At 40.3% G+C, this 26,009-nt stretch overlaps 1 protein-coding gene across 1 annotated transcript in view; it reads right to left on the minus strand.

Annotated features, from left to right (window-relative positions):
- HMCN1 (hemicentin 1) overlaps window positions 1–26,009 on the minus strand; it is a 203,689-nt gene that overhangs the window by 134,359 nt on the left and 43,321 nt on the right. Inside the window, exons 5-11 of the mRNA XM_035537930.2 lie at window positions 19,143–19,314; window positions 17,295–17,401; window positions 13,333–13,453; window positions 12,488–12,751; window positions 12,079–12,223; window positions 7,994–8,115; window positions 2,165–2,440 (exon numbers count right to left, since the gene is read on the minus strand). Coding sequence (XP_035393823.1) covers window positions 2,165–2,440; window positions 7,994–8,115; window positions 12,079–12,223; window positions 12,488–12,751; window positions 13,333–13,453; window positions 17,295–17,401; window positions 19,143–19,314 — 1,207 coding nt within the window. The remainder of the gene's footprint in view (window positions 1–2,164; window positions 2,441–7,993; window positions 8,116–12,078; window positions 12,224–12,487; window positions 12,752–13,332; window positions 13,454–17,294; window positions 17,402–19,142; window positions 19,315–26,009) is intronic.

The following is a 26,009-nucleotide window of genomic DNA, read 5'->3' on the forward strand; positions in this document are numbered from 1 at the left end:
AACCCCTTTAAGCTTTTTCTCCTTACAATAAGCCATCCTTGACTCTTTTGCTGTCAAATATAAACCATTCTTTTCAATATTCTTCTGGACCCTAACAAACAGTATGGGCTGTGAACAACACAGTTAATCATACATCCGAGTACCTCCAGAAATTTGGTTAAAATCATTTGGTTCAAGCAAAGTAAAACAATACACATACAACCATCCTGACACCACTCAGCTTCTGCATACAGCCATTCAAAAGGTTGGCTGGAGATTACATTTTCCAAACACCACAAGACAGACATTGCTGCAGGAATCTGAGTTCAGCTGCAGCTCACTGTTTGCTACATTTGCTACCTCTATTCTATTCCAAGCATCTTTCATCAGAAATAGAAGAAAATGCTTCTCAGACTGCCAACTAACCCTGTGTAAACTCTCCAAGAAGGTTATCTCAGGCACGTTTTAAACCTGTTAGCAATACCAATACCAGCCAAAACGTAATTCTCAACTATTTGATATAATCATTCTACACATATAAATGATTTGAAACTAAATATTCTGCTGTGGCAGCACTAAACTTCTCTATCTCTACTGTAAAAACCTGCCAGATGTAATTTGCTCATCGTGTTAAATCTCCCAGCTGGTCTACAGACCTTAGGGACAGAATCTAAATCCCAGGAAGAGAGGAATGAGGGAGGGGGCACTTTTCTTGCCTTTGACATGCTTGAATGATTGTCTTGATGGAAAAATCCTGTGGAATTCAAAACAGTTTTCCAAACATGTATGGGCTGAGTTTTTTTCATGGCTTTCCCCCTCTCCCCCTTTAACTTACTAGAAATTTAACAGTTATAACTCAAACATAGATATCCAAATGGTAATTCAGACAGAGCAGTGAAGAAACACCTCACTGCTACATTTTGTAACAGGTCCTACATAACTGATTACACACCTATTTATTCTGCCTTGGCAGATCACGAAGAGCTGCATCCCGTCAGTAAGTGTTACAATTCCATTTTTGACCTCTTTCTTTTAGAGCACCTTGATGCAGGCAATTCTTTTTTTTTTCCCCCTCCATAATTTTACGTTTTCCATTAGCTAATAAAGTAGTAGGATTACAGCAACAAAGTTAGTAAGGTACCCTCTCTGCTCAGAATATCATTAGCAAGCAGAAATCCTGTCAGAGTCACCAACAAGTAGCTTATCAAGACAGCCAAAACCCAAAAATAAAAGACAGAATAGTTTTCTGTAACATTTTGCAGTTCTGACTCTTCTTAGCCACAGACTGCATGCTGGGAAACCACGGTTCAAACCTCCACATGACCAAGGCAGTCAAAACCAAATCTGAAGTACTTTCAGATTTCAACAGAATTAGCCCCAATTCAAATTACTGCATTTTTACTTTTTTTTTTTTTCTTTTCTCAAGTTTGTTCTTGATTTGAAGCAACAACATGGACCTAGAGCTTGCTTGATCTCAACCCATGGCCTCTTCTTCGGTCTTGACATAGTCTGAAAGTCCTTATCTTATCTAGTCCTTCATAAAACCTTGATTAGTTCTTAGCTTGTATTAAATGACACACGATGACAGATACAATAATACATAGAAACACTTAGAAGTATTATTCTAAGGAGATATAAAATAATCCAGAAGAACACAGAAACTCTTACCAATTTAAGTGCACATGTGTAACTGTAGTTTCACTGAAAGGGAAAAAAAAAATCACACATGCAGTCTTTAACTTTTCTCAAAGTCAGGCTCGGCTACGAATATTGGGACTGATGCTGCTAAGAACATGTGTGTGCACATACACAAACAAGAGCAAAGTCTGTCTGCAGCTACCTCTTTGTGCTCTACACTTTAGGAGACACTAACAATGAAGATACCTGAGGCTTTATACAGACATACAGCAGAATTAAGCTGGCAGTTTCAGAAGTATCAGCATCAAACCATGGTTCGTAGAGGCCCACAGCATGAGGCAGTGTCACAAACTGAGCACAAGTGCTGTTTGGTGACTTGCACCGATATTTTTAAAACAAGGAAAAACTACATTACTTTCTACCAGTCTCTAAGTTGTTTCATCAACAGGCATAAACGGCAAAAGTTACTATGAGAGACAGTTCACCAAAAAGATGAAGCAAGTTAAAACCATGTCAGAGGAAGCTTAACAGGCAGTTTTCTTGTTACCTTGTACAGTAAGGAAGACAGATGCTGTGGTAGATCCACCCTCGTTAGAGGCGATGCAGTTGTACTTGCCAGCATCTGTGAACTTTACAGTCTTCACCTCTAAAGACAGGTTGCTCAGCACCCTTATCCGCAGGGGCTCCTTCAGCCTCACATCTCTGCCATTCCTCTGCCAGGTGAGATTGTAACGCACGGTGCTCAATGTTAGGCAGGTCAAGATGGCTGCTTCACCAGGGACAGCTGTGACATTGTTAGGAACCTGAATCATGGGTGGAGGCTCTGCATAGAAAGAACAGAATAAAAAACAAAATAAGGAGAAAAAAGATTTGGGGACCTTTGCTTCACTGGTGGATTCTTGGTAAATAACTTGAAGTATGCTCTAGTGCAAAACAATTATAATATTGGTTAATATTTTAGTTTCATTTCACATTGCTCAACCCATGGAACAGAGATCCCAGGCCAGCATCCTCGCTCCCTGATGAGAATACACCTGATTTATGTGAAAGAAATACTGCATCACACAGGATGAAATACCACATCTTGTATGAGAGGATGTTGTGCTGTTCTTTGAGCTAATCTTGCACCGGGAAAAGCCAACACAAGATCACAGCCCCACAACCAGGTCTGTGAGTGCTCTGAGGTATGACCATGCATGGTATAATCCGAGTTCCACTCTAGAGTTTTGCGGGCTTGTATATGAAGAAAAAAAAAGGGAAAAAATGCTACTACAACGCTCTTCTAACAGAGATGATGAAACCAAGTCACCAGCTGCTGCGAGCATCATCATTATGTTCTTTACTTGACTGGTTTATTTCTAAGGATATGTGGAAGGAGACACTGCTCCTTTAAGTCTCCCTGATCAAGGGTGTTACTGAGCAGAGCGAAGGAAAGGCAAGGCAGTAAACAGTACGCAGAGGCACACACTTGATAGACAAACAGTGACAAGAAAACTCAGTCACGCTAATTGATGGGCAATCAAGCAGCTTCTGCCATCACTTCAAAGAGGGACCAATCTGGCTTTGGAAACTGATAGGGGTGCAAACCTGGGGTCTTGGATATACCTGGAGCTCTTACCCCGGCAGCAGAACTACAGAAAAGGATTCAGGGGAAGAAGAAAGGTGGGAGTAGACAGAAAGGGGTACAAAAGGGTCCTGCCACACAAAGTATTACCAGTCAGTGCACTTGCTGGACAGAGCCCTGTGCCTGCTCACCGCAGCCTGTCCTATCCTCCTGCTAGATCTCTTCTCAGCTCCATGCTCTCCCTCGCCCCGATGCACACACGCTGCAAGCGCCAGCTGCCAGCTGCTGTCGAAACCAGCGTGAGAGGGCTGGGTGCCAGCCACTGGAGTCACAGCAGGGGCAGGGGCGCCCGCTGCCTGGGCATCACGGGCTGGGGTGCCCGGGCTCCAGCACCAGCTGCTGGAGGGGGCGATAGTCTGAGCCACCAGGCACTGGAACGGGAACGGTGTGTGTCCCTAAAACCTGCCCCTGGAAGGGGCTGGCACCAGTGGAGTGAATGCAGGGCTCAGTGCCAGGGGCTGCAGCAAGACCGAGGGTCAGGGCCCATGTCAGAGTCCCCCGAGTGCACCTGCGGTCGATGCGAAGGGGAAGGCAGCAGCAGTGCTGTGGGGCTGCGACAGAGGCCCAGGCCCCAGGCACAGCACTGGGCAGGAGCTGTGGGCATGGAGCTGCTGGGGGCAGCAGCCACTCACAACGTTTCAGATAATTTCAAGCTCCTTCTTCCTATCTGTACATATTTTATGTTTCAGCTTCCGCTCGTTGTTATTGTTTGCTTTCTGCTCTACTCATCTGTACGTTTTTAATTGCATTCCTAGAAGGATGCAGCTGCAACAATTGAGCACTGGAATTTAGCTTTGAAGCCACAAATGCTAAAAATAGGAGCAGTTGTCTCGATACTTCTTGAGATATCACTGACAAAGGAGAAAACGTTTAAATGCTGGAGAACATAAATTATGTAACGCTGTGCATTCCGTATGCATTCCACATACATGGTATGCATAAGATGTTACATAAATGATATATTTATATATTCCATTTGCTGGTTTCCCCACCACTACCCCTGACTGTTTCTTGCTAAGAAAAATCTGCAGTGACTAATATTCTGACCAGGACGCTTTAGCAGAAGTAAGACAGCTGTAAGAGCAAGACCAAATCTTTATCAGCACACACCAAAAATCAATTATCCTAAGCAAAGCAAGCCTAAGAGAAAAAAAAAAACATATCTGTATTTATTAAGGGTGAATGTTGCTCCTAAACTCAGAGCCAGCCATAAGTCTTCCTCATTTAAGTATCCTGTGGGGTCTCAGATGAGGTTCACAAGCTTTAGGCCAGCTCTCTGCATACCAGTGACTCCCTCATACATGCCGCACGCTGGGCGTGCAGCTCTGCTTCCCACAGAGCACAGCCCCTAACACCTCTCGCTCTCACTACCAAAGCAGTGCATTTTAACACAGAGCAGTATCAAGAAAAGCTGGACTTGCTTACTGAGACTGGAGTTCCAGTATTGCACTTCAGGTTGGAGGAGTTATTTTGGAAGAAAAGATAAATCTTCTCATGTTTTCCATGGGACTATCCCTAAGAGCAAGATACTTAAACTTGGAAAGCTAAGAATAGAAAGAGATGAAGGCCAGTACAGAACTAAAACCCCACCATTATTTGACTGTCAGTCCTTGGGGCACACCTCTAGACTCTTAGAACAACAGTGAGCACACAGCAATCCCCTGGTCAAACTCTAAACTGAATTCCTGGTATTCAGAGCACTTCAGTTAATGTGCCTGTACAAGCTAACAAGCCAGCTGACATTTTAAAGATTTAATACTAGTGAGACGAAGTCAAACTCAAGTGTTTGCTTTTCTTGAAACTGGAAAATGTTGACACAGTTCCAATACCTTTCACACAGCAGCTGACAAAAGGGATAATCTGTGATATACTGTCTGTCAGCTAGTCAAACTAAGAATACTTGAAAAGATTGTTTACTTTGCTTAAAGAAGAAATTTCAGATACTTTTCTTACAAATGTTTGCATACAAGGCTTTCAAAGCATCTCCCTTACATTACTCCTCTGTATGGCTCAAAACAGAACTAGCTGCTCATGTTTACACAGTGTGTCAAGTCTTGGTGGATCTTACAGCGCTTTGTAAATGAGACAATACTGCAATTTCCCCCACACACTCCCCCTTTACTCTCAAGTGCTACCACCAGTATCACAGGAAAAAGGTTAGGAATCTCTTTCAGTTCTCTCTGTAAGGAAGAGGATAGTTGCAACATCCTAACCAAGAATCCTTGTGCACACAATTTCTGAGGGTGGAATATAACAGCTGCTGGTACTCGTACTCCAAAGCACAGACTGAAAGAAGCAAACGAGATATCTTATTCACCAGAAGCATTTTGGTAGATAAAATATGAAACAGTGCTCAGCTAGGACTTGAATAAGTATTGATGTTACTTGAGTACATTGTGTGACTAAAAAGATGTTCCTCATCTCAAATTTACCACTCGCTATAAGAAGGCTGTTTCTCTGCAAACTTCGCCTTGCACAGAATCAGTGATGTCAGGCTGTTGTTTTTTTGTTTGTTTTTAATATGCTCATCCTGCAGTGAGAGGAATGTGCACATCTGTAAAAAAGAAGATGGAGGGGTATATAGGCACAGTCTTCAACTACTGAGAGGGACGTTTTAGAGAATACGATCTCTGAGCACAAAGGATGAGAGTCCATGGTTGTAATATCCAGCATGGGAAATTCCAACTAGATCATTACGCAAAATATTTTCCTAGTGAGGGCAATTAACCACTGAACAGGCTGCCCATGGAGCTTGTGAAATCTCTGTCCTTGGAGCCATTCAGTGTTTGATTGGACAAGTCCCTGGGAAATGTGATCGAGCTTGGAAGTTAGCTCTGCTATGAGCTGAAAGCTGAACTAGGTAACTTCCAGAGGTCTCTCCAACCCAAACAGTTTTGTGATTCTGCGAATCATGATTCAGGTTAACAATTCTGAATTAGCTAATGTGGGAGATAAAAGACAACCTTGATTTCAAGCAGTTATATGAAAACCTGAGGCTGAATTCAAACCGCTGTGCCAAGCTCTGCTATCATCACTGCCACTTTGACTCAGCTCCAGTGTCTTCCTTATTCAAGGGCACTGATTTACACTTCTACATGCCATCTGGCCTTCTGTTTGGGTGTATCAGACATCTGTAACAGATTTTTATTTCAAAACAGAAATGATTTTTCCTTTCCTTCAGACTGCACCACAATTTTGAAAAGTAAGTGACAAAGTTTGCTACAGTATGGATAGGGTTTTCACTCACCTACCCATGTATATAAGCAAGCTTTTCTTCTTTAATTTTTCCAACATCAGATGTTTTGCAAAGGTTTCATGAACTTCATGAACACCAGCAGATCGGTGTTTAACTGGAAGGTAATTACTGAATACACACAGTTCTGCTCTGATTAAATAGTCAGGTAGGGACATGATCATTCAGTGCAATCACTGGAGTTGTTCTGTCCATTCTCTTCACCTGCTGAACTCAGTGACTTCACCCAGAAGCCCTCTCAGTGTCTGCTCAAGTACCACACCTGGTTTTATGTCTTCTCCATCTGTGCTTAGGGTGCCCCCTGGCTTAAAGTAACTGAAGCAGAATTTTTCAGATACAGCAAAGGATTCTCAGGGAAGTAAAGCCTGCTGTTTTCCTTTGGGAAACATTTCTAGCTGATATGAAGCTGAAGCTCTTAAAATCATATTCTGCAGTCAGTAACCAGTACCCACACATCCCAGATGCCAGCCTGACAGGACACAAGCAGTATAGCTTTACATTCGCCTTTAGAGAAGACCAACTTTATTCTCTCCTCTTCTTCCATCCCAGATGCCTACACCCTATACTTGACTAGGATGCCACTATTCACTTCACAGGAAGGATTCTCTCGCATCACAACTAACTTTCACTAATAATACTAATAATGTTTCTTGGGCATAATCATTTAAGTGCACTGAGTCTAAACTAACACGAGGAAAACACCCTCAGGAATTGTGACACTCTGTGCTTTATGCTTTGGAACTGCTTTAACACATAGGCACACCAACTATTACTAAAAGAATGACCAGGTTTACACCTTATCTTCCTGATGAAGTCAGGACCATTTTAAATTAAATAGAAAATGAAGAGAAACAGTAATTAGAATAATCAATTGGATAATCCCGTTAATCCACCTGTCAAGACACACTGATTGCCCTTAACATTGTACAAGTCAATTGTCTACAGTCACATTTTTGGGCCAGCAATCAACTAATAACAGTTATTCAAAAGTATCTTTGTGATTAACCTGATTTATTCACTTACTTTCACTTCCTTCATCCAAGTTATTCACATTTTTAAAAATTCAAAATAATAGATAAGAAAAAAGACTTCCAACAATTTACTGAATCAGAACAATTTTGAACACAACTTTTCTAATTCGTCCTCTGCAGGATAATACCTACAATTAAGGAAGCAAACATAATTTCTACAGCTTGAAATAAAAATGAGAACAACTGACATCTCAGATTTCAATTTCTGCTTCTGTGGGCCACAACTATTCTGTAAGTCCAACTGCTTGCAGGAACTAACTAAAACAAATCCCATGCTAATATTCAAAACAGGTTTCCTGAGTAAACATCAACGCATTTGTGTACATCAGCGAGAAAAAACACATTAATTAAACATATACTTAGAACTGGAAATACCTTTTATTGGTACCAAGTGTCAATTCTTTATGTTAAACATCCCAGTACAACATGTTACCATATTTCAGCACGGAAGGATGAATTAGTACCCACCTGATACATCCAGAAATGTCTGCGCACGTCCAGTCCCTGCACTGCTAGTTGCAATACATTCATAGAAGCCTTCATCAGACAAGGAGACTTGGTCTATTTCCCAGCTCATGCTAGATGATTCTCTGAAGAAAGGAAAAGGCACATTTCACTAAATTTCTGAAGGAATAAAGAGGTGAAAGGACTTGGCTTCCTGACTGCAGGCAAAGATTTTCACAATAGGTTAGGTTAGAGGAAAAACAGATTCTCTGCTGAATCAAACTGGATTTATCTATGAACTTTAGTTAAAGAACAGATAAATACATTGTCAGTCTTTTTCTAAGTATTAAGAAACGCAAGCTTTTGCAGAATGTTTCAGTTAAACTTCTACAAAGATGACTAACATACGTGAACATGTGCCATACAGTAACTAACACCACAGCATTTGCAGTCATTCACTCAGCTGATCATACCTCATTGTTGCATTTACTACTCAAGAAGCAGTAGTTCTTCTCTCTCCTTAACACCCACCGGTTTCTACATAGAGCCAGTCGCAGTACTGAACCCACGGCTCTTACTAGAAAGGCTAATGAGGGTTCATCTTCCCAGTGAAGAGCTTCTCATCAAATCTTTCTATTTGTAAACCCACTCTTAGGCTCATGGAGTGGGGAGGGTAGCACCTACCCTACTACCTGTTTCAAGGGGACTACATCCAGGCAGCTCTTCCTGCTTTTCAAACTGCAGGGACTACCTCCACCCTAAATATTTAAAATCCAGCAATGAAGTATCCATATGAAGATGACAACAACAGAGGTACAGCCAGGAGAGCAGAAGTTATGACAAGCACTAACTACATTAACTCAATAATCTGCACATTGATCGCCTACCCACACAAAAATAAACAGTGCAACAACTATAAAGACTGAATTGACAGATCCAGGACTAAAAACAGAGAGCACAATACAGAAGAGATATGAGCAAAATAACAGAACATGAATTCAGAGAAATACCTGCAGTTTTTTCCTACAAGTTGTGCAAGGTAAAGCTGAGAGGTAATTAATATCATGCATCTGTCACATGTAACGTTAAAGTGGATAAGAAAATAAAAACATGACTGCATTGACTGGTGGGGTCACGTGCTTAAAAGCAAACACTTTTACAGCTTCTTAAGATTCAAAACCACATTTTTTTGTTTTATAAGAAATGGTGCAACAAGCACATGGACAATGACATAACAGAGAAAAGCGGGGGTTTGCGCGGTGCCCCAGAACTCCCTGGGGCCAGTTGCTATGGTTTACAAACAAAACCAAGGAACACAAATATATCCACCATGGCTTGGCAAGTAATTTCCATGTTATGGGAAAACACTAAATTAGTGACCCCTTGTTCTCCATTTTGCTTGTCAGAATACGGTGATTTATCATCCCTTAGTAGATACAGAAAGAAAGAGAAAGCGACTTGGAAAATCTAAGGAAAACAGTGGTGACCTTAAATGGCTTCCTGGTTATTCTTCTTCCTTTATATTGATTCTAGATAACCTAATATATCATATGTCAAATGACATTTAACAGTGCTACGCTGGCAAATGGAAATGGCAGCAATTGCCAACACTAAGGATTAAAATAGTATTTCTTCCAAGTGAAAAGTGAGAAACTTCTTCAAGGAAAGTATATTAAAAGTGAAGTTATGCGATCCTATCCTTCTTTATTCCCAACTTTTGCTATATACCAGACGTAGAACATGGAAACCCTGAGAATGGAAGCATACAAGGAGTCCAGAGTGGAGAAGCTTGGTGAACACAGGCCAGGGGGTCTGTTAATAAATACATACAGAAATACAACAGCAGCAACGAGTAACGTACACCTCAACGTTTCTACTGCACAGTTCAGCGGTAACTATGCACAACTCCTTGCAGTATGTCTTACAGCGATAAGCCAGCACCTTTCACAGCATCGTCATTTATATACCCAAACCATTTTATTTTCTCCACATACACAGTATATACAATTAGCTGGTCAAGCTGCTTATCTTTCAGAAAATACAACCTAGCCAAGCTGCAGAGTCTGAAGACCAAATCACATCCTGGTTTTTGGTTACTGTAAAAACCATTGGCAGGGAGCACAGTGATAATTCACGTCATATCGAACTTCAGCTCTTGGTCACCCCAAACCTCCGCACGCTGTATCACCTTTTTCACTCAGAGTGTGATCAGCAGCAGGCTATGGCTTGCATGACTGAACCAAAACCAAACAAGCTTTCTCTGCTCGTACTGTGCTACTTACCACGTAGCTAGGCAGAATATATTCTGCATGGCTTAAGCAAATCAAATACCAAACTTGACTAACAACCACAAATACCACCAGAGTTATTTTTATTTATTTCTTTTTTAAAAATACATGTGTTGCCTTTCATGTCAGTGTTACACATACTAGTTTTGCTGTTTGTGCCCTTTGCAGGGTTGGTGTTGCCATTTGTAATACAGGATGGGTTTTAAAGAAATTAATGCTCATTTACCACTGGAATAAGGTGCTCAGTTATTGTTCTTGGTCTCCTAAATCAGACTGGTCAGAAGCCTACAAGAACATTAATCAAAATCCCAATTTCCTTACCAGACCACCACAGGATGCGGAAATGTAGGAAAACAAAGCTTTTTCAATTTTAAGGAAATTTATTTTCCAACAGATATTATTACTCATTTAAAATTAGGAATTGTAATGAGAGTTGACAGCATGTCTGGAATCAAAATGAAAAAAGTCTGTTCGTTTCAAAAACCCTTAACATAAACTCACTCTAATGGTACTTTCACAGGGACAACTGTCATGCTAGAACTACAATATCCATCTTTTATCCAACAATTGTCTTTTTGAAATAAGTAGAAAAAAAAAAGAGCTAAAATGACACCTTGTCACCAAAACAAAAAACTCAAATTCATCCAGTGCAGAGCGATAACACAACTCAGTTCTGAGTCCAACTAGTAAACTGGACAAATCCCATACAGAACCTCACTACTAATAAAATGCAGACAACTCAAATTATATCCTGTTTGCCTGCAATCAATAACATTTGGCTTGAGATATATTTTGTTAAATTAACTCAAGTGATCTATTCATTCATCTGTTCTGTAATAAGAGAAAGAAAAATGAGTCCTGATCACGAAGGTGCTGGATATGTGAAAAGCAAAGAGCAGATGTGGGTGGTTTGATAACTAAAGAATGGAAAAAATTACACAACTACCAAAGTATGTGCCAGAGTTGAGTAAATGTAAATGGTACATCATTAAACAAAACAAAAGCAGAAGAGCTGCAGCATTTTACACTGCCAACAGCATACAAGGAAGTTTCAGAGTTTATCTATTTAGTCATCATGTACTTGTTATTGAATGTTAGAACTTCATCTTCAGTTTTCTCCTGAAATGCTTCAGGCTTTACATGAGGCTAATGTAGGCTGCTGATGTTTTTTTTCTAGTATATATTTCCCTTTGTTTTCAACTAGCAGAATCATAAAGAAGACTTTGAGTCTATTCACTTGATTTTATTTATTTTTTATTCCTACTGCATTCTACAGAGAAAGAGTAGTCCATTTTCCATACAGTAATCTGGAGAGATTTGTGATAGATTCAGTGTAAGTTTTCCTCTTTTGGGGGATTTTCTAAAGAGGATAATTTTCTAGGATAGGTCATAGATCACATGTCTAAGGGATCCATGAAAGACAAATTGAAATAAAAAGCAAATTCCTTTATGCTACATAGTCATCTATATATAATTGCAGAGGTGTATTGGGAGCAAGGTAGTTACTGATCTATTTTACAGAACTTGTAAATATATAAATTAAAAAGCATTTGCCTTCTAGACTTCTAAACACAGCTTATGGTAATTTAAGAGCACACATTTGAGGGGATTTTTGACCAAAACCATATGATCTCACCATCTATACAGATGGTGTGCTCCCTTGTGAAACATGCATATTTGTTATAAATCTCTCCATAGAATATAGATTCCCTAACGATTATCACCAAAAATAAAAGAACATAAGTAATAGGATATAAAATATAGCAGTAAATAGAAATCATAGGATATAAATAGGATTGGAAAAAAAAAGTCTCTACTTACTTGAAGAACTGATCCTCTCCTAGTTTTACTCCATTTTTAGTAAAACGCTGAGTAAAAGGTATAAGACTTTCTACATGGCAAGGAACAGATCCTGGCTGTAAGTAATACCCTGGAGTCTTGCTGGGCATTGTAACTTTTGGAGCATCTAAAGAAAGGAAACATTTCCCAACAGATTATTAACAGCTACTAACATACCCCGTCTTTTCCTTTTATTAAAAGGAAAATCAATTTCTGTTTTCATTATCTGTTAAGTATAACAATTAACTTGTTCTTCAAAACTCTGAAAAATAACTTTGGAAGAAAACGGAACACACAGATACTACTTGTATAAAACAGAAAATGATGAGATACCAATTTAACTAAATCAGATATGACAAATTTACATTACACTGAAATTAACATCTCTTACCAGGAGTAATACTAGAAAATGAAACGCTTGAAACTCTCTGAAAAAGATAATCATCCTTGTCATAGCCCATTATTTTAACAAAAAAAGCTTCATCTGGTGGAATAAAGTCAGAAATATTCCATAGTCCATAGGGCTTTCTGTCAGGATAGTATTTCACAGGCAAGGTCTTAAGAAGTTCCCCTGTAATACTCAGAAGTTCCAGTCGATCTACTCTAGCTGGAAGAAGGATCCCTGTGGTATTTAGTAGCACGAAGGTAGGAATCCCTAGAAAAACAGAAACATGCTATTTCAAGTGCGTGTTGTTTAAAAAAAAAAAAAATTTAAATTCCATATGTTTGGCCTGCCATCCCATGAATGCACCATTCAGTTTCAACCTTTACTTACCAAGTAGTAGGAAACTAAACTGTTCTAAATTGTGCTCTGCATATTAGCTGTCAGGAGACACAGCACTGATTAGGGCTGAAATTACTGACTTCCAACAGGTGTTTCTGAAACAGCAGCCACTTTATTAACTCCCCACCATGCCCCAAAGAGAAAAGCTTTTTCTTAGTCTCCAAAAGTAACAGAGTTGCAATTTTGAGGCATTTCATAGCAAAAAATGTCAGAATTTATGGGACATTAAAAATAAAAGCCACAGAGCTAACACAAAAATACATGGCAATATGATGAGAGAAGAACATTGGCTGCTCTCACACATTCAAAGCCCTAAGAACAAGAAGGCAGTGGCCTCAAAATTATCACAAAGTTCGCCACAGAGATCATCCTAGAGTTCTACTTGATTCTGGGGGCCTCAACATACTCTCAAAAGAGGTTACTGCTTAGCGTGGAGTAAAATGGAAACAAACCTTGCACTGGCCTGCTGGATGTTTTCTTAAAGTCTAATGTCGGCTTCTTAGAAAACCCAGCTCGAAAATCAATAGTGCTGAGACCTGTGATCCGAACAGAGTGCCTTCCACTGCTTGATGTCTGAAAAAGCAAGTTGAAGATCACAGGCACCATGAGCATTTCAGGATTTCCAAGTTTCTGAACCATCCACCAAGTTCAGTAGACAGAATTCAGCTTTCATTAAAAACAAGACAGAAAGGAGGCCTACATCAAAAGTTATACATAAGAAGGCCTTAATAATGCTTTACTTTTAGATACTGCACCCGACAGCTGTAGTGTCTGCAAAAAGAGCCAACTGATTTGTCTCCGAGGTACACAAGTCCAACAATTACTTGTAACATGTCAGTGATGGTAATTGGAGAACATGTCTGGAAGTTAACATTTTGGCTACTTTAAAAGTATATTACAAAATAGGAAATGAAATGGAAGTCAACAGGAAAAGTCAGTGTAAATTTTTCGCTGATATACAGAAATAACAATTTATGTCCAGTGCTACAATAATTTATACCTCCTTTTCCATTTAATAAAAAGATCATTTTTTTTAAACATACACATAATCAATCTTATCTGTGAGGCATATGCAAACATTGCAGGCATTGCATATCCTGAGATAAGCTGCACGTACAGACCAGCCTCATTCAATACTGCACATTAAAGTTCTTCTCCTTCCTGGTCAAGGTCTCCATTGGAAAGCAGAGGTTGCTCCTCATCCTGCTTGTCCCCACCCTGCCTTAAGCTCATTCCGCTTGTATCAGCAAAACCCCAGCGCGCAACGCACCCCCAGCCAGCCACTCTTGCACAGCGCCGACCACTTTGTGAAAAGCCTTTGTTTGATGTTGTTTGGGGGTACAGCAACTTCCACGCAAGTCCTCAATCCCGCAATTCTTTTGATTTGCCTTCTTTGAGCTACCTTCTGTCACTGCATGCTGAGAAGGAAAAAGCTGCCTGCTGCCTGCCCAGGGTGCCCAGAAGCCCGGGGGCATTTGTCCTCCCCTACTTCCACGCCACTCGGGTGTTAGGGAAAAACTGCTGTACTGCACTGAGCACACTGTTAGACTCTACAGACACCTAACACTGACAAACCCATGGATAATTTCAACCAGAACAGTAGGAAAAAATAAAAGACTTGAAAGGCTGTGAAGAGTGATGTCTACGATGCCAAGATCTCATCTGAATTTAGTAGAACCTACTCTGATTTTTTCTTCTGAGACAATGCAACCTATGCGACACACAACGTAAAGAAAATCAGTATCGAAGTGACATCCTTCCATTAAGATTTATCTATCTAGAGCATTATCTGATCCAATCTAAAAATACATAATTCCTTCAGTTAGTAAGCATCTCCAACACAGCCGCAGGTGACTATTAAATTAAGCAGTTGTTTCTTATAACTAACTGCCAGGGGAGAGCTGTTCAGACACTATGACAAACTGCTGTCTGTGTGATTAAAACAACCTATTTGCTTCTATTTGGTTGGCCTTTCACCTCAGAAAAAACTACCATTAAGGCCTTCTTCTATACAAACCAGCTGTTAACAATACAAAGAAATATTTAAGTGAAGTGTGTCAAACTCATGTTAGCAAGCATTAATTAGCAGTTAAAATTTTGTTAGATACGGTGACAAAATTCTTTTTTATAGCCTTACGCATCTGTATGAGGAGTTTACAGTACAATTAAACTTTTCATAAGGCTTTTCCTTGCACCCTTAAAATCTTAGGGCAAATGAAAAAAGCCAATGTAAACAACCCAAGGAAAAATAATCCATTGGGAAATTATTTCTCTTTAGGAATTATTCAGACTTTTGGATACTTGTGAAGTTTTAAGGCAAGAATAACCTTATAAAATATTACCATTTATTAATAATAAATGCATCTAGCACTGTCGTAACTAGAAGCTGGCAGTGCTATGCAAACACCTAAGAATAAACTTCATCCCAGAGGACTGCTTTCCAATTAGTAATTTTCTATTTTCAGTATATGTAGTTTATCAAGGATCGCTGGAATTGTACATTAGTGTTTCTCCTCCCAGTTTGGATGACTGAAATAAGAATAAACAGATATAAGAACAGTTCCAGCCCAATACAAAAAGCAAACACATTATTTGTCAAATGAGTCAGGAAAGAATGCTTTCTTGTCTGGCAAACAACAGAAAATAAAAATTGCCCAAAATGCATCTATAAACATGTTTGAAAAGTGCACAGGTTTTGGTTAAAAAAAAAAAAACAACAAACAAACAAAAAAAAACTAACAAAAAAGCACTAATTTTTACACGATTTGTTTCACACAACTGAAAAAATCAAGCTACAATAGCTAAATAATTTTTAATTGCATAGTTATATTTACGTATTTATATTTACAATGATGGAGATATGCAGCTGAATTAGGCTTTAAGGAATGCACTCATTAAGCAGAAATTTTCTAGACTCATTTGTCATTACACTCCTTTGAACCAGTTGCATTTGGCTGCAAGGCTGACTTGATCACAAGTTTTTTCTGCTGATTTCTCATTGCTTATTCTCTTCCTTTCTCAATCACACAGATGATCATTTAACCCTAACCAGGAGGGAAGATTTTGTGGCATGGCTCATCTGGAAGAGTCATGTCCTACTGCTTAACAACAGACTCCAACAGCAGCTGGTGACTTCTCACTTCTGCCTCTCCCCCCCAGACTCACCTGCATCACCCCCTTGCCTTTTCAACTGGAAACACCTTCCCAACCTACTTCAAAGAATCTTTTGAGTCAGCAGACAGGCCTTTGTGGGAGGGATTTAGCAAAAATAAACTGATGCTCCCTCTTCTATTAAATGTTAACAGTCAGACTGTTCTATTGAGGGCCATCTGATGGTAGGTAATACAGCAGTATGACCAGCTTGTCTCAATGTTACACAGTGAGCCTTTAAATGTGGCATGCTCTTCTCTCAGCAGCTTCTAGAACCCAGAAATTTGGGCAGCACCGTGCAGACACACACAAGTTGGAGGTCTCTTCCAACCTAGATGATTCTGTGATTCTGTGACTTGGCTCAGCTCCCAAAGAGGCCTCAGAGCCGCAATGGCCAGCCAGGGCCAGGGAGAGACCACAGAGCTCTCTGCACTCTGCTTCTCTGCAGGGCATGGAATGTTTATTAAATTGCATGTTTCTCCCGAAAGACTACAACAAGCTATAGAGCTGAGCTGTGAGACCTAAGGCTCCGACTGCAGAAGTTTGCTCAGTACTCAGTATGCCTGATGTTTCAAAATCCAGCAGGACCCAAACCATTTTTTTTGCAGATCACCAGGGTGTCTCCGTACCATTTTTTTCAGCATTTCCAGTCCTGGCAGCATACAAACATTCAATGAGTTCTCTATATAACTCAACATTTGAGTATTACTGCTAGTCATGTTGATCTTACCTTCTTAACGTTTCCACATCTTTTTGGATTCATTCTGTAACTGAATGTGCCAGGATACCACTCACATGAACAAACTGATTTACAATAATGTAGGACTCAAATAATTTACTGAGAATGAGTTTGAATTAAATGTAGATTTGCTGACTTTGTGAACCCGCTAGCAAAAATCTTTGGCCTACAAAGTACATATCATCTCCCCCTTCCAGCCCTCCAGACTTTCTGTGCACAGCAAAGCCTCTCAATGCCCCTGATCTCTACAGTCTCTGCTCACTAGACATCAGAAAATTCAGTGTTCACTTCATCTTTTTTCCATCCAAAGAATTTGACCTAAACCAGTAACTTTTAATATGTTAACGTCTCATTAAGAATTTTACGCTACTGCCTTCAAAATATATCACATATAGTTGAAAAAGGACATTTAGTATAACACAAACTCATCTGTGGGTATCTATGACAAGAAAATATAGTAAATCATTACACGACCCTCTTGTAAACTCTGGGAAAATTCATACACAATTTCTACAATAACTATACCTTAATTGTCCATGTTCCAGGCTCTGGGTCTTTGACATTTACTACCTTTGCAGAGTTGTGGATATTTAGCAGTTCATTCAGTCCTGATCCTTTACTGATCTGCTTACCTAAAAAACAAACAAACAAAAAGAAACAAATAGAGAGTAAATACAGTACTGCCTAAAAAACAGTAAATGTAATATTTTTCTTCGTGTCTGATGTACAGTTGATATTTGCCTTACTCACTACTCAGTTGAGTCAATGACATTTGCAACACTCAAAATCCCCTGTAAGTTCTTGCAGGGAATAGAACACTAAAAATGCTCCTTAATTTTCACTCTTTTCATTCATGTGGGAGCCTTAATATAACCTTCAGCATTACAGTTGCTGGGTTTCCTTACAGCTGTAAGTAAAGCAAGTTCTCTTCACAGACAATACTCAGCTCTCAGTGAAAGAAGGCAGCACAGAAGCAAACTCCCTCAAAGGGGATCCTAGAAGACACTTAGCCTAACCCACATGGCAGCTGCCAGCCCTCCCACTGTTCCATCCTGCAGACCTGTTCCAAGCTGGATAAACCCCACAATGGATAAAATCCACAAGTAAAAATATTGATAAGCAAGGTTCTCTTGGCAGACAAGAATTAGCCTGTGACTAACAACAGCAGGAACGCTTGTAAGATCCTCACAGAAGATTTAGCCTGTTAGACATCATAGACCTTGACAGAAGTTAAGTTTTCATAATGGACCATACCACACTACATGTGTACACCTTTCCATACAAATATATGGATGGTTCTATGTAGGAACAGGTTCCCTGTAGAGGAATTTTTCTCCCCCAAGGCTGACTGAGGAGTACCATCATCAATCAAAACAGGTCTGGATGTTTCAGAGCACTGAATGGAAAGCTTAAGTTACGGATGGGATGTTCCAGTGTCAATTTTTAAGAGCTTACCAGACGAGCCTCCACTAACTTCAGTTAAACTACATAGATTTAGATGCATGGAGCTAACCTACAAGAAAGGAAAGCAGACAGATGGGGTCAAAGCTTCAGCTGAGCCTGAGAGTTGCACCCAGGATTGTGTGTTATTGTGGTTTGAAGGGACACTGAGTAAATCTCTTTCCTGTAAAGAAAGAAGAATGCCTCAGTGGAGGACACCCAGATTGTATTGCTGGGAAATAACCCTGTGCATACAATATTTTCAAGATACTATAACTTATGCTATATCCTCAGCCAAAAATCATTCAAGGAATACAAAGTATGATTTGAATTTATTTCTGGAGGGCTGGCTCCAGGTTCCTAAGGCATCAACATAACAACAAACAATAACAATAAACAGTAGATTTGTTGAAAATACTTTCAACTACAAATTAGCATCCAAATATGTGATTCTCCTTCCCCACCACACACTGTTCAGCTACAGATGGGTGCATGAGAGAGGATTTGATTCTGAATGCTCTCTCAGTTCAGTGAATGTGGAGCTTGGTTTAGCACTCACCACATAAAAACAACCATCATGTGCGATCCATTAACAATGGTTCAATGAGTATACAAATATAGGATATGAAAAGCAAAAGAAAAGTATCCAGAAATTTGGAATGCAAGGACAAATACCAAGAAAGCAGAAGGAGGTGAGAAGTGGTCAGAATAGGGAGGATTTCCAGGTTCCAAGTGCATATATCCAGAGATCCTGTATTTGAAACAAAAAATAAAAAATAAAAAAAATCCTGAAATCTTGGTACTGCTTTTCAGAATTGGAAACACATTCATGGATCACATAAGTATGGTCTTCCCTGTTTGAAGACAGTAGAGATTATTTGTCTTTTTCATTCACTTTAATGGTATCATAAAAAAAATCACAAACTACTTCACCTAATGGATCACGAATCTCAATTGCTGGTGAAGGACCACTCAAGGACACAGTAACCTCTTTTAGACTTGGATCAAAAGGGATCTGCCAAGTATTTACAGCCATGGTCAAATGGTCTGTAGACAAGAGATGCACTTTGGAGGCTTGAACTGCTTCTTCGACCCATTTCAACACCTACGAAAGAAAGTAACCGTCATTATTCTGTTGAAGTATCATAGAATCATAGAATGGCCTGGGTTGAAAAGGACCTTAAAGATCATCTAGTTTCAACCCCCCTGCTCTGGGCAGGGTTGCCAACCAATAGAGCAGGCTGCCCAGAGCCGCATCCAGCCTGGCCTTGAATGCTTCCAGGGATGGGGCATCCACAACCTCTCTGGGCAACCTGTTCCACTGCCTCACCACCCTCTGAGAGAAAAACTTTCTCCTAATATCTAACCTAAATCTCCCTTGTCTTAGTTTAAAACCAATCCCCCTTGTCCTATCACCACCAACACATGTAAACAGGCATTCACCCTCCTGTTCATACACTCCCTTCAAGTACTGGAAGGCTGCAATTAGGTCTCCCCAGAGCCTTCTCTTCTCCAAGCTAAACAAGCCCAGTTCCCTCAACCTTTCTTCATAGGAGAGGTGCTCCAGCCTTTGATCATCTTGGTGGCCCTCCTTGGGACCTGTTCCAAGAGCTCCACATCCTTCTTGTGCTGGGGGCCCCAGGCCTGCACACAGTATTCCAGGTGGGGTCTCATAAGCGCAGAGTAGAGGGGGACAATCACCTCCCTCTCCCTGCTGGCCACTCCTTTTTTAATGCAGCCCAGGACATAGTTAGCCTTTTGAGCAGCAAGCGCGTGCTGCCGGCTCATGTCCAGCTTCTCGTCCAGTACTGTCAATAATATTTGTCAATATTATTATTAACAATTAATTTGTCAATATAATTAATAATATTTGTACTGTCAATAATATTTGTTATTGTTTTCTGTTGAACTACTGTCCCTACTGTCTTGCAGAGATTCCATGTTAATTTGTTGTAATACAAGACCCCAACTTTCACCTAGGTTGTTTGTTGTTTTGTTTTTTAAATCATTGGACATCACACAGCTACCACATCACACTGAGCAAATAGGCTGGTAAAGGACTTGCCTAATACAGTGACAATACATTAATTTCAATGAAGATATTCTACAGACAGTGTAAACAGGATTTGCACTCATATCAGCAGGACGCGATAGCACAGGAATACAAAAAGAACTGACATTATATCACCTCTGCACTTGGAATACATCGGAAAAAGAACCAACACCAAGTGAAGGCACGCTTCTGTTTCTACTTCAACTGTTCACATCAAGAATACACACACACAATATGACAAAACAGATCACCTGGAAAAATAACAAGGAACAGAACTATATTGTCTTATCTGTGGCATTATCCATTCTGAAGTGAATAGGCTTATTTGACACATTAAGGAAAATATATTTTCAAAAATATTAATAGAATCACAGAATCATCTAGGTTGGAAGAGACCTCCAAGATCATCTAGTCCAACCTCTGACCTAACACTAACAAGTCCTCCACTAAACCATATCACTAAGGACTACATCTAAACGTCTTTTAAAGACCTCCAGGGATGGTGACTCAACCGCTTCCCTGGGCAGCCCATTCCAATGCCTAACAACCCTTTCAGTAAAGAAGTTCTTCCTAATATCCAACCTAAACTCCCCCGGCCCAACTTTAGCCCATTCCCCCTCGTCCTGTCACCAGGCACATGGGAGAATAGACCAACCCCCACCTCTCTACAGCCTCCTTTAAGGTACCTATAGAGTGCGATAAGGCCGCCCCTGAGCCTCCTCTTCTCCAGGCTAAACAATCCCAGCTCCCTCAGCCACTCCTCGTAAGACTTGTTCTCCAGACCCCTCACCAGCTTCGTTGCACTTCTCTGGACTCGCTCGAGCACCTCCATGTCCTTCTTGTAGCGAGGGGCCCAAAACTGAACGCAACACTCGAGGTGCAGCCTCACCAGAGCTGAGTACAGGGGGACAATCACTTCCGTAGCCCTGCTGGCCACACTGCTTCTTATGCAAGCCAGGATGCTGTTGGCCTTCTTGGCCACCTGAGCACACTGCTGGCTCATATTCAGCCGACTATCAACCAATACTCCCAGGTCCTTCTCGGCCAGGCAGCTTTCCAACCACTCATCTCCCAGCCTGTAGCCCTGCTTGGGGTTGTTGTGCCCCAGGTGCAGGACCCGGCACTTGGCCTTGTTGAACTTCATACAGTTGGCCTCAGCCCATCGGTCCAGCCTATCCAGATCCTCCTGCAGAGCCTTCCTTCCCTCGGGCAGATCGACACACGCACCTAACTTGGTGTCACCTGCAAACTTACTGAGGGTGCACTCAATCCCCAAATACCACACAATCTACAACCAAAATCAGCATGGTGTTGAAAGGAGTAAAGAAAGATCTCTATAGAGCATCCACACTTACACTGTAGCATTATATTTTCAAATAGAAATTAGCAATACAAATGCATGCGTATTTCTGGTCATACACTACTAAATACCTGAAGCAAGAAGGAAAGTTCCCTTATTCAGGTGTGTTGACTAATCGCCATCTATGGACTTCGTTGTTTTTTGTTTTTTTGTTTGTTTGTTTTTAAATCTAAAGCACCTAATACAGAGTACTGTTAGACACAGAATGCAGGACAGAATGGAGAACAATGCTGTGGAAAATAAAGTTCTGTGACTAAAATTGAATTTGTGCTTTACAGAATTTTAATCCTTAACTGTACTGTTTTTAATCAACAATTATCAAATAAAAATTCAAAACAGATGTACATCATCACCTAACCCCTCTGTGAGGAAAGCTGGTTCCACAGCAGGCCCACCAGCCAAGACGGCAGCGCCTCTGTGAAGGCCTGCTTTGGAAGGGAGAATGCTGCATGGTGGTGAGGAAAAGAAAGTGAGAAACAGCCCTGCAGCACCACGGTGACTGCACAAGATTTTGAACCGAACAATAAGCTAACCTGGATGTGTCATTGTCCTGGTTTCAGGTAGGACAGAGTTAATTTTCCTCCTAGTAGCTGGCAGGGTGCTATGTTTTGGATTAGGATGAGAAGAGCGCTGATAACATGTTGATGTTTTAATTGTTGCAGAGCAGTGCTTACACCAAGCCAAGGACTTTTCAGCTTCTCGCTCTGTCCTGCTAGCGAGCAGGCTGGGGGTGCAGCAGGAGCTGGGAGGGGACAGACCCAGGACAGCTGACCCAAACTGGCCAAAGGGGTATTCCATACCATCTGACGTCATGCTGAACAATATATAGGGGTGGCTAGCCGGGGTGGGGGGCCGGCTGCTCGGGGATAGGCTGGGCATCGGTCAACGGGTGGTGAGCAATTGCATTGTGCATCACTTATTTCGTACACGTTATTACTATTAATACTATTATTATTATTATTATTATTGTTATTATTTTTCCTGTCTTAATAAACTGTCTTTATCTCAACTCACAGACTTCACTTTCCCGTTTCTCTCCCCCATCCCGGAGAGGGAGGGGGGAGGGTGAGCGAACGGCTGTGTGGTGTTTGGCTGCCAGCGGGGCTAAACCACAACAGTCATCTACCAGCAATGGAGGGCTCTCAGCAGTGTATTTGTTCATACATTTTATACTAAAAATGCCCAGGAACCTTTGCATCTTTGCACATATGTAAAAGAATTTTAAATAAAGGTCATCATCCAAAAAACATGAGAAGTGGTGGAGGTGTGTTTTCATAAATTATTATCCCTGTACTACCAGGGATGCCTCACCTGTGACATGCTGAATGCTCCCAGTGCAACGTGAAGCAAAACAGCATTGGCCATGTAACAACAGCGCTGTGTATACGCCACACAAGGGTCTGCGTTAGCAAGGAACTTAAGTGTACTTTAAAAAGAACATGCAAAAATCAGAGTAAAATCAACTATGCTACTCAAAGCCTCTGAAGTAATAGTACCCAAGAGAGAGAGACCATTTCTGTAACAGCTAGTGATACCAGCTATTCAGCAACTGTTTACTTTAGATGAGCTGTTGAATGCTGAAACAGAAACAACAAGGCTTCAAAAAGATCCAGCTAATTTTACATTTTACTTTTAAAAATTATATGTTTGGCTCCAAAAATGCTTCCCAAAGTGATTTCAATCTGCTCCACTCATGCTACACTGAGATGACTGTGCCACTTGTTTGTGGTAGGTATGTGGAAAGGTTTCTAGTTAATTCCAAGATCTTACCTTTGCAGGAAAGTTTTTAAACAAATTGTAAAATTTAATTAACCTACATGAATTTTCAGAAGAAAGGAATTTTCCAGTCTAGCTTAAATGTGTTTCATATTAAGCAAAATAAATCAGGTCACAAGGTAAACTTCTGCATCCTTGTAGAAGTTTTACCAATAGGTAAGTCACACTGTTATTTATACACAAAATTCTTTCAAAACTCAACCCACAATGCCAAAATGGCAACCCACCCATTGAGTGCTCCTGGACCAGGTCCTGCGCTTAGTTCTCACATTTGTAAAGAATCGGAAGGTCCAAGCCGTCAGCAGCTTAGCTCACTCCCATTCACTAGCCTTGTGAGAGACGATTCTCTGCAACTTGTTCAGTTTTCTAATAAAATCATTATTTCACAATAAAAATAAACTAGAATTTGATTTCTCCCCAGTGCAGCATAGCAATAACTATCAGACTTTCCCAACAGGCTGCTTTGCGACAATTTTACTTGCTGGGATGAACCCTGAATTGCCTTTTGTCAGCAATTCTCCCTTCCCTTCCTCCCCTTGCCCGCCCCCCCATCTCCCAAAAAACACAACCACCTTTTTTGTATTACTAATTAATCATGATTAATTTTTAGTTGTATTAATTGAAACTGTGTTTTTTTTTTCCTTTTACAGACATAGCCACCTGTATTAGAAAGCAAATGGAAAGAACACAATACTACCTAGATCAATCTGGAAACACTACTAAAGCTTGACAAACCATCTCTCCGCATTATAAACCAACACAAGATACCTGGCCAAGATTGCTCTAAACCACTTCTGCACCGAATAAGTGATTTAAGTTTGTTGGGATCACAATGATAAAATTACTAATGGAGAACATACATGATCCCAGTGATCCCAAAGCACTTTGCTGATCTTTGACTTAGTTATTGCTGCGGTCATGCTGCAAAACAGATAGTTGAAGGATCTGGATTTAAAACAACCCAAAGAGGGGGACGTCTTAAGCTGCAGTCACCAAAACTCCATAGCAAATAGCTTCAACAAACGAATTTAAGGAAAGCCATATCCATCCAGATTTAAAACAAAGAGCCTGTGGGTTTTTTCCCCTCCCATTATTTCTCTTAGACTACTACATCATATTAATTCCCCTTAGAAAAGATCTCACTTTTATACAGCACAGCTCGCTTCAAGCCACTACAGTGCTATGTTACAGCTTGTAAAATTATGGGAGGCAAGTGGGAAGGCTCTCCAGTGGGAAATTTATCAGCAGCATGCAACCATTTATTTCAAAACAAAAATCTAATCAAAACAAATACTTTTATGAGCCCCAGATATCCTTTTTGGCAGAGAGGAGTGCTGAGCCATGGAAATCATTCCAAAAGCTCACTTTTTTTTCCAAAGGTAAATTATATGAGGCCTTGTAGCCTATAAAAGTATTAGAAGAACAAAGAACACTTTTAAATTAGAAAAGGTGTTTTCAGCAAACACAGTTAAGTGAATCCAATCCTCTTCTACTCCCCTTTTGCTATCTGACAAACAAGCAATTTCAGTTAATCATCAAGTCAATTCAGACAACATTCTGCCACAAAATACCAACACTGATTCAAATAACACAGAAAAGAACCTACCCTGTGCCCAGCCCTGTGCATGTCCATTGCTGAAAAAGCTAGTATACTTGTAACTGTGATGCTACTCTGGTTATTCTAAGGAAAGCTGCTGGTCTTTGGATAAAATAAACATATCTAGCATTAAAATGGTTCTGTTTCAGCTTCTTCTGAGCCACCCTTCTTCAAACAACAGTCAGACAGCACCTCTTGGGCATGTTCTGCAAAGACCAGCTATCAACTATTTCTGTCTGTGGAAGGGAACCAACTCTTTAGCTTTTGGCTTTCCTGTTAAGACAATCCAGCATAGTACTCGCTGCATTAAGCCATGCTGATTTTGGAAAGGGAATGATGCATCTTACCAGAAATGGGAGCTGAGCATCCTTGATAAAATCTAGTAAATAGTTCATTAATACATAATCAAACTAGATCAGAAGTCTAATCTGAAGGGCATATAATTATCTGTCTATGAGTCCATTAGTAATGCAAAAATACAGGTCCACAGGTTAGTTTCTGCATTGCTTTGTCAAATTTCATATGATTGAACTACTACTATATGATCCCAGATGTCTGCATAAAAACAGAAATAAGTTTATACATATTTGCAAGACAACACATTTCAGAAGTTGTAAATCACAATGATTTGATTGATTTCCAAAGTTGTATGCTGAATGTGATTGGTTATGGCATTTCTCAGTACATCTGGAAAAGTTTGGTAATAAACTTAACCTAACGAAGTGAGGGAGAGATGACATGTCTGACACAGAACAATTTGAACATACCGCCACCAGCACACAATAAAAATAGCATTGATCTAACAGCAGATGACCAAAATTGATATGACTAGATCCTTCAGGAAATCTCAACACAGAGAATTAGTTATGTTCTCTTTCCATGAGAATGGAAGGTGACTTCTTCTCCATTTCTACCCTTCTCCCCTCTTCAACTCTCACTTTACAATTAAGAATGTTCATTCAAAAACTATTCATGCCCACTAATCCATTGCAAGGTTTAAGTTAGCACATAAAC

Source organism: Cygnus atratus, chromosome 8 (assembly GCF_013377495.2).
Source record: "Cygnus atratus isolate AKBS03 ecotype Queensland, Australia chromosome 8, CAtr_DNAZoo_HiC_assembly, whole genome shotgun sequence".
In the NCBI taxonomy this organism is placed as follows: Eukaryota; Metazoa; Chordata; class Aves; order Anseriformes; family Anatidae; genus Cygnus; species Cygnus atratus.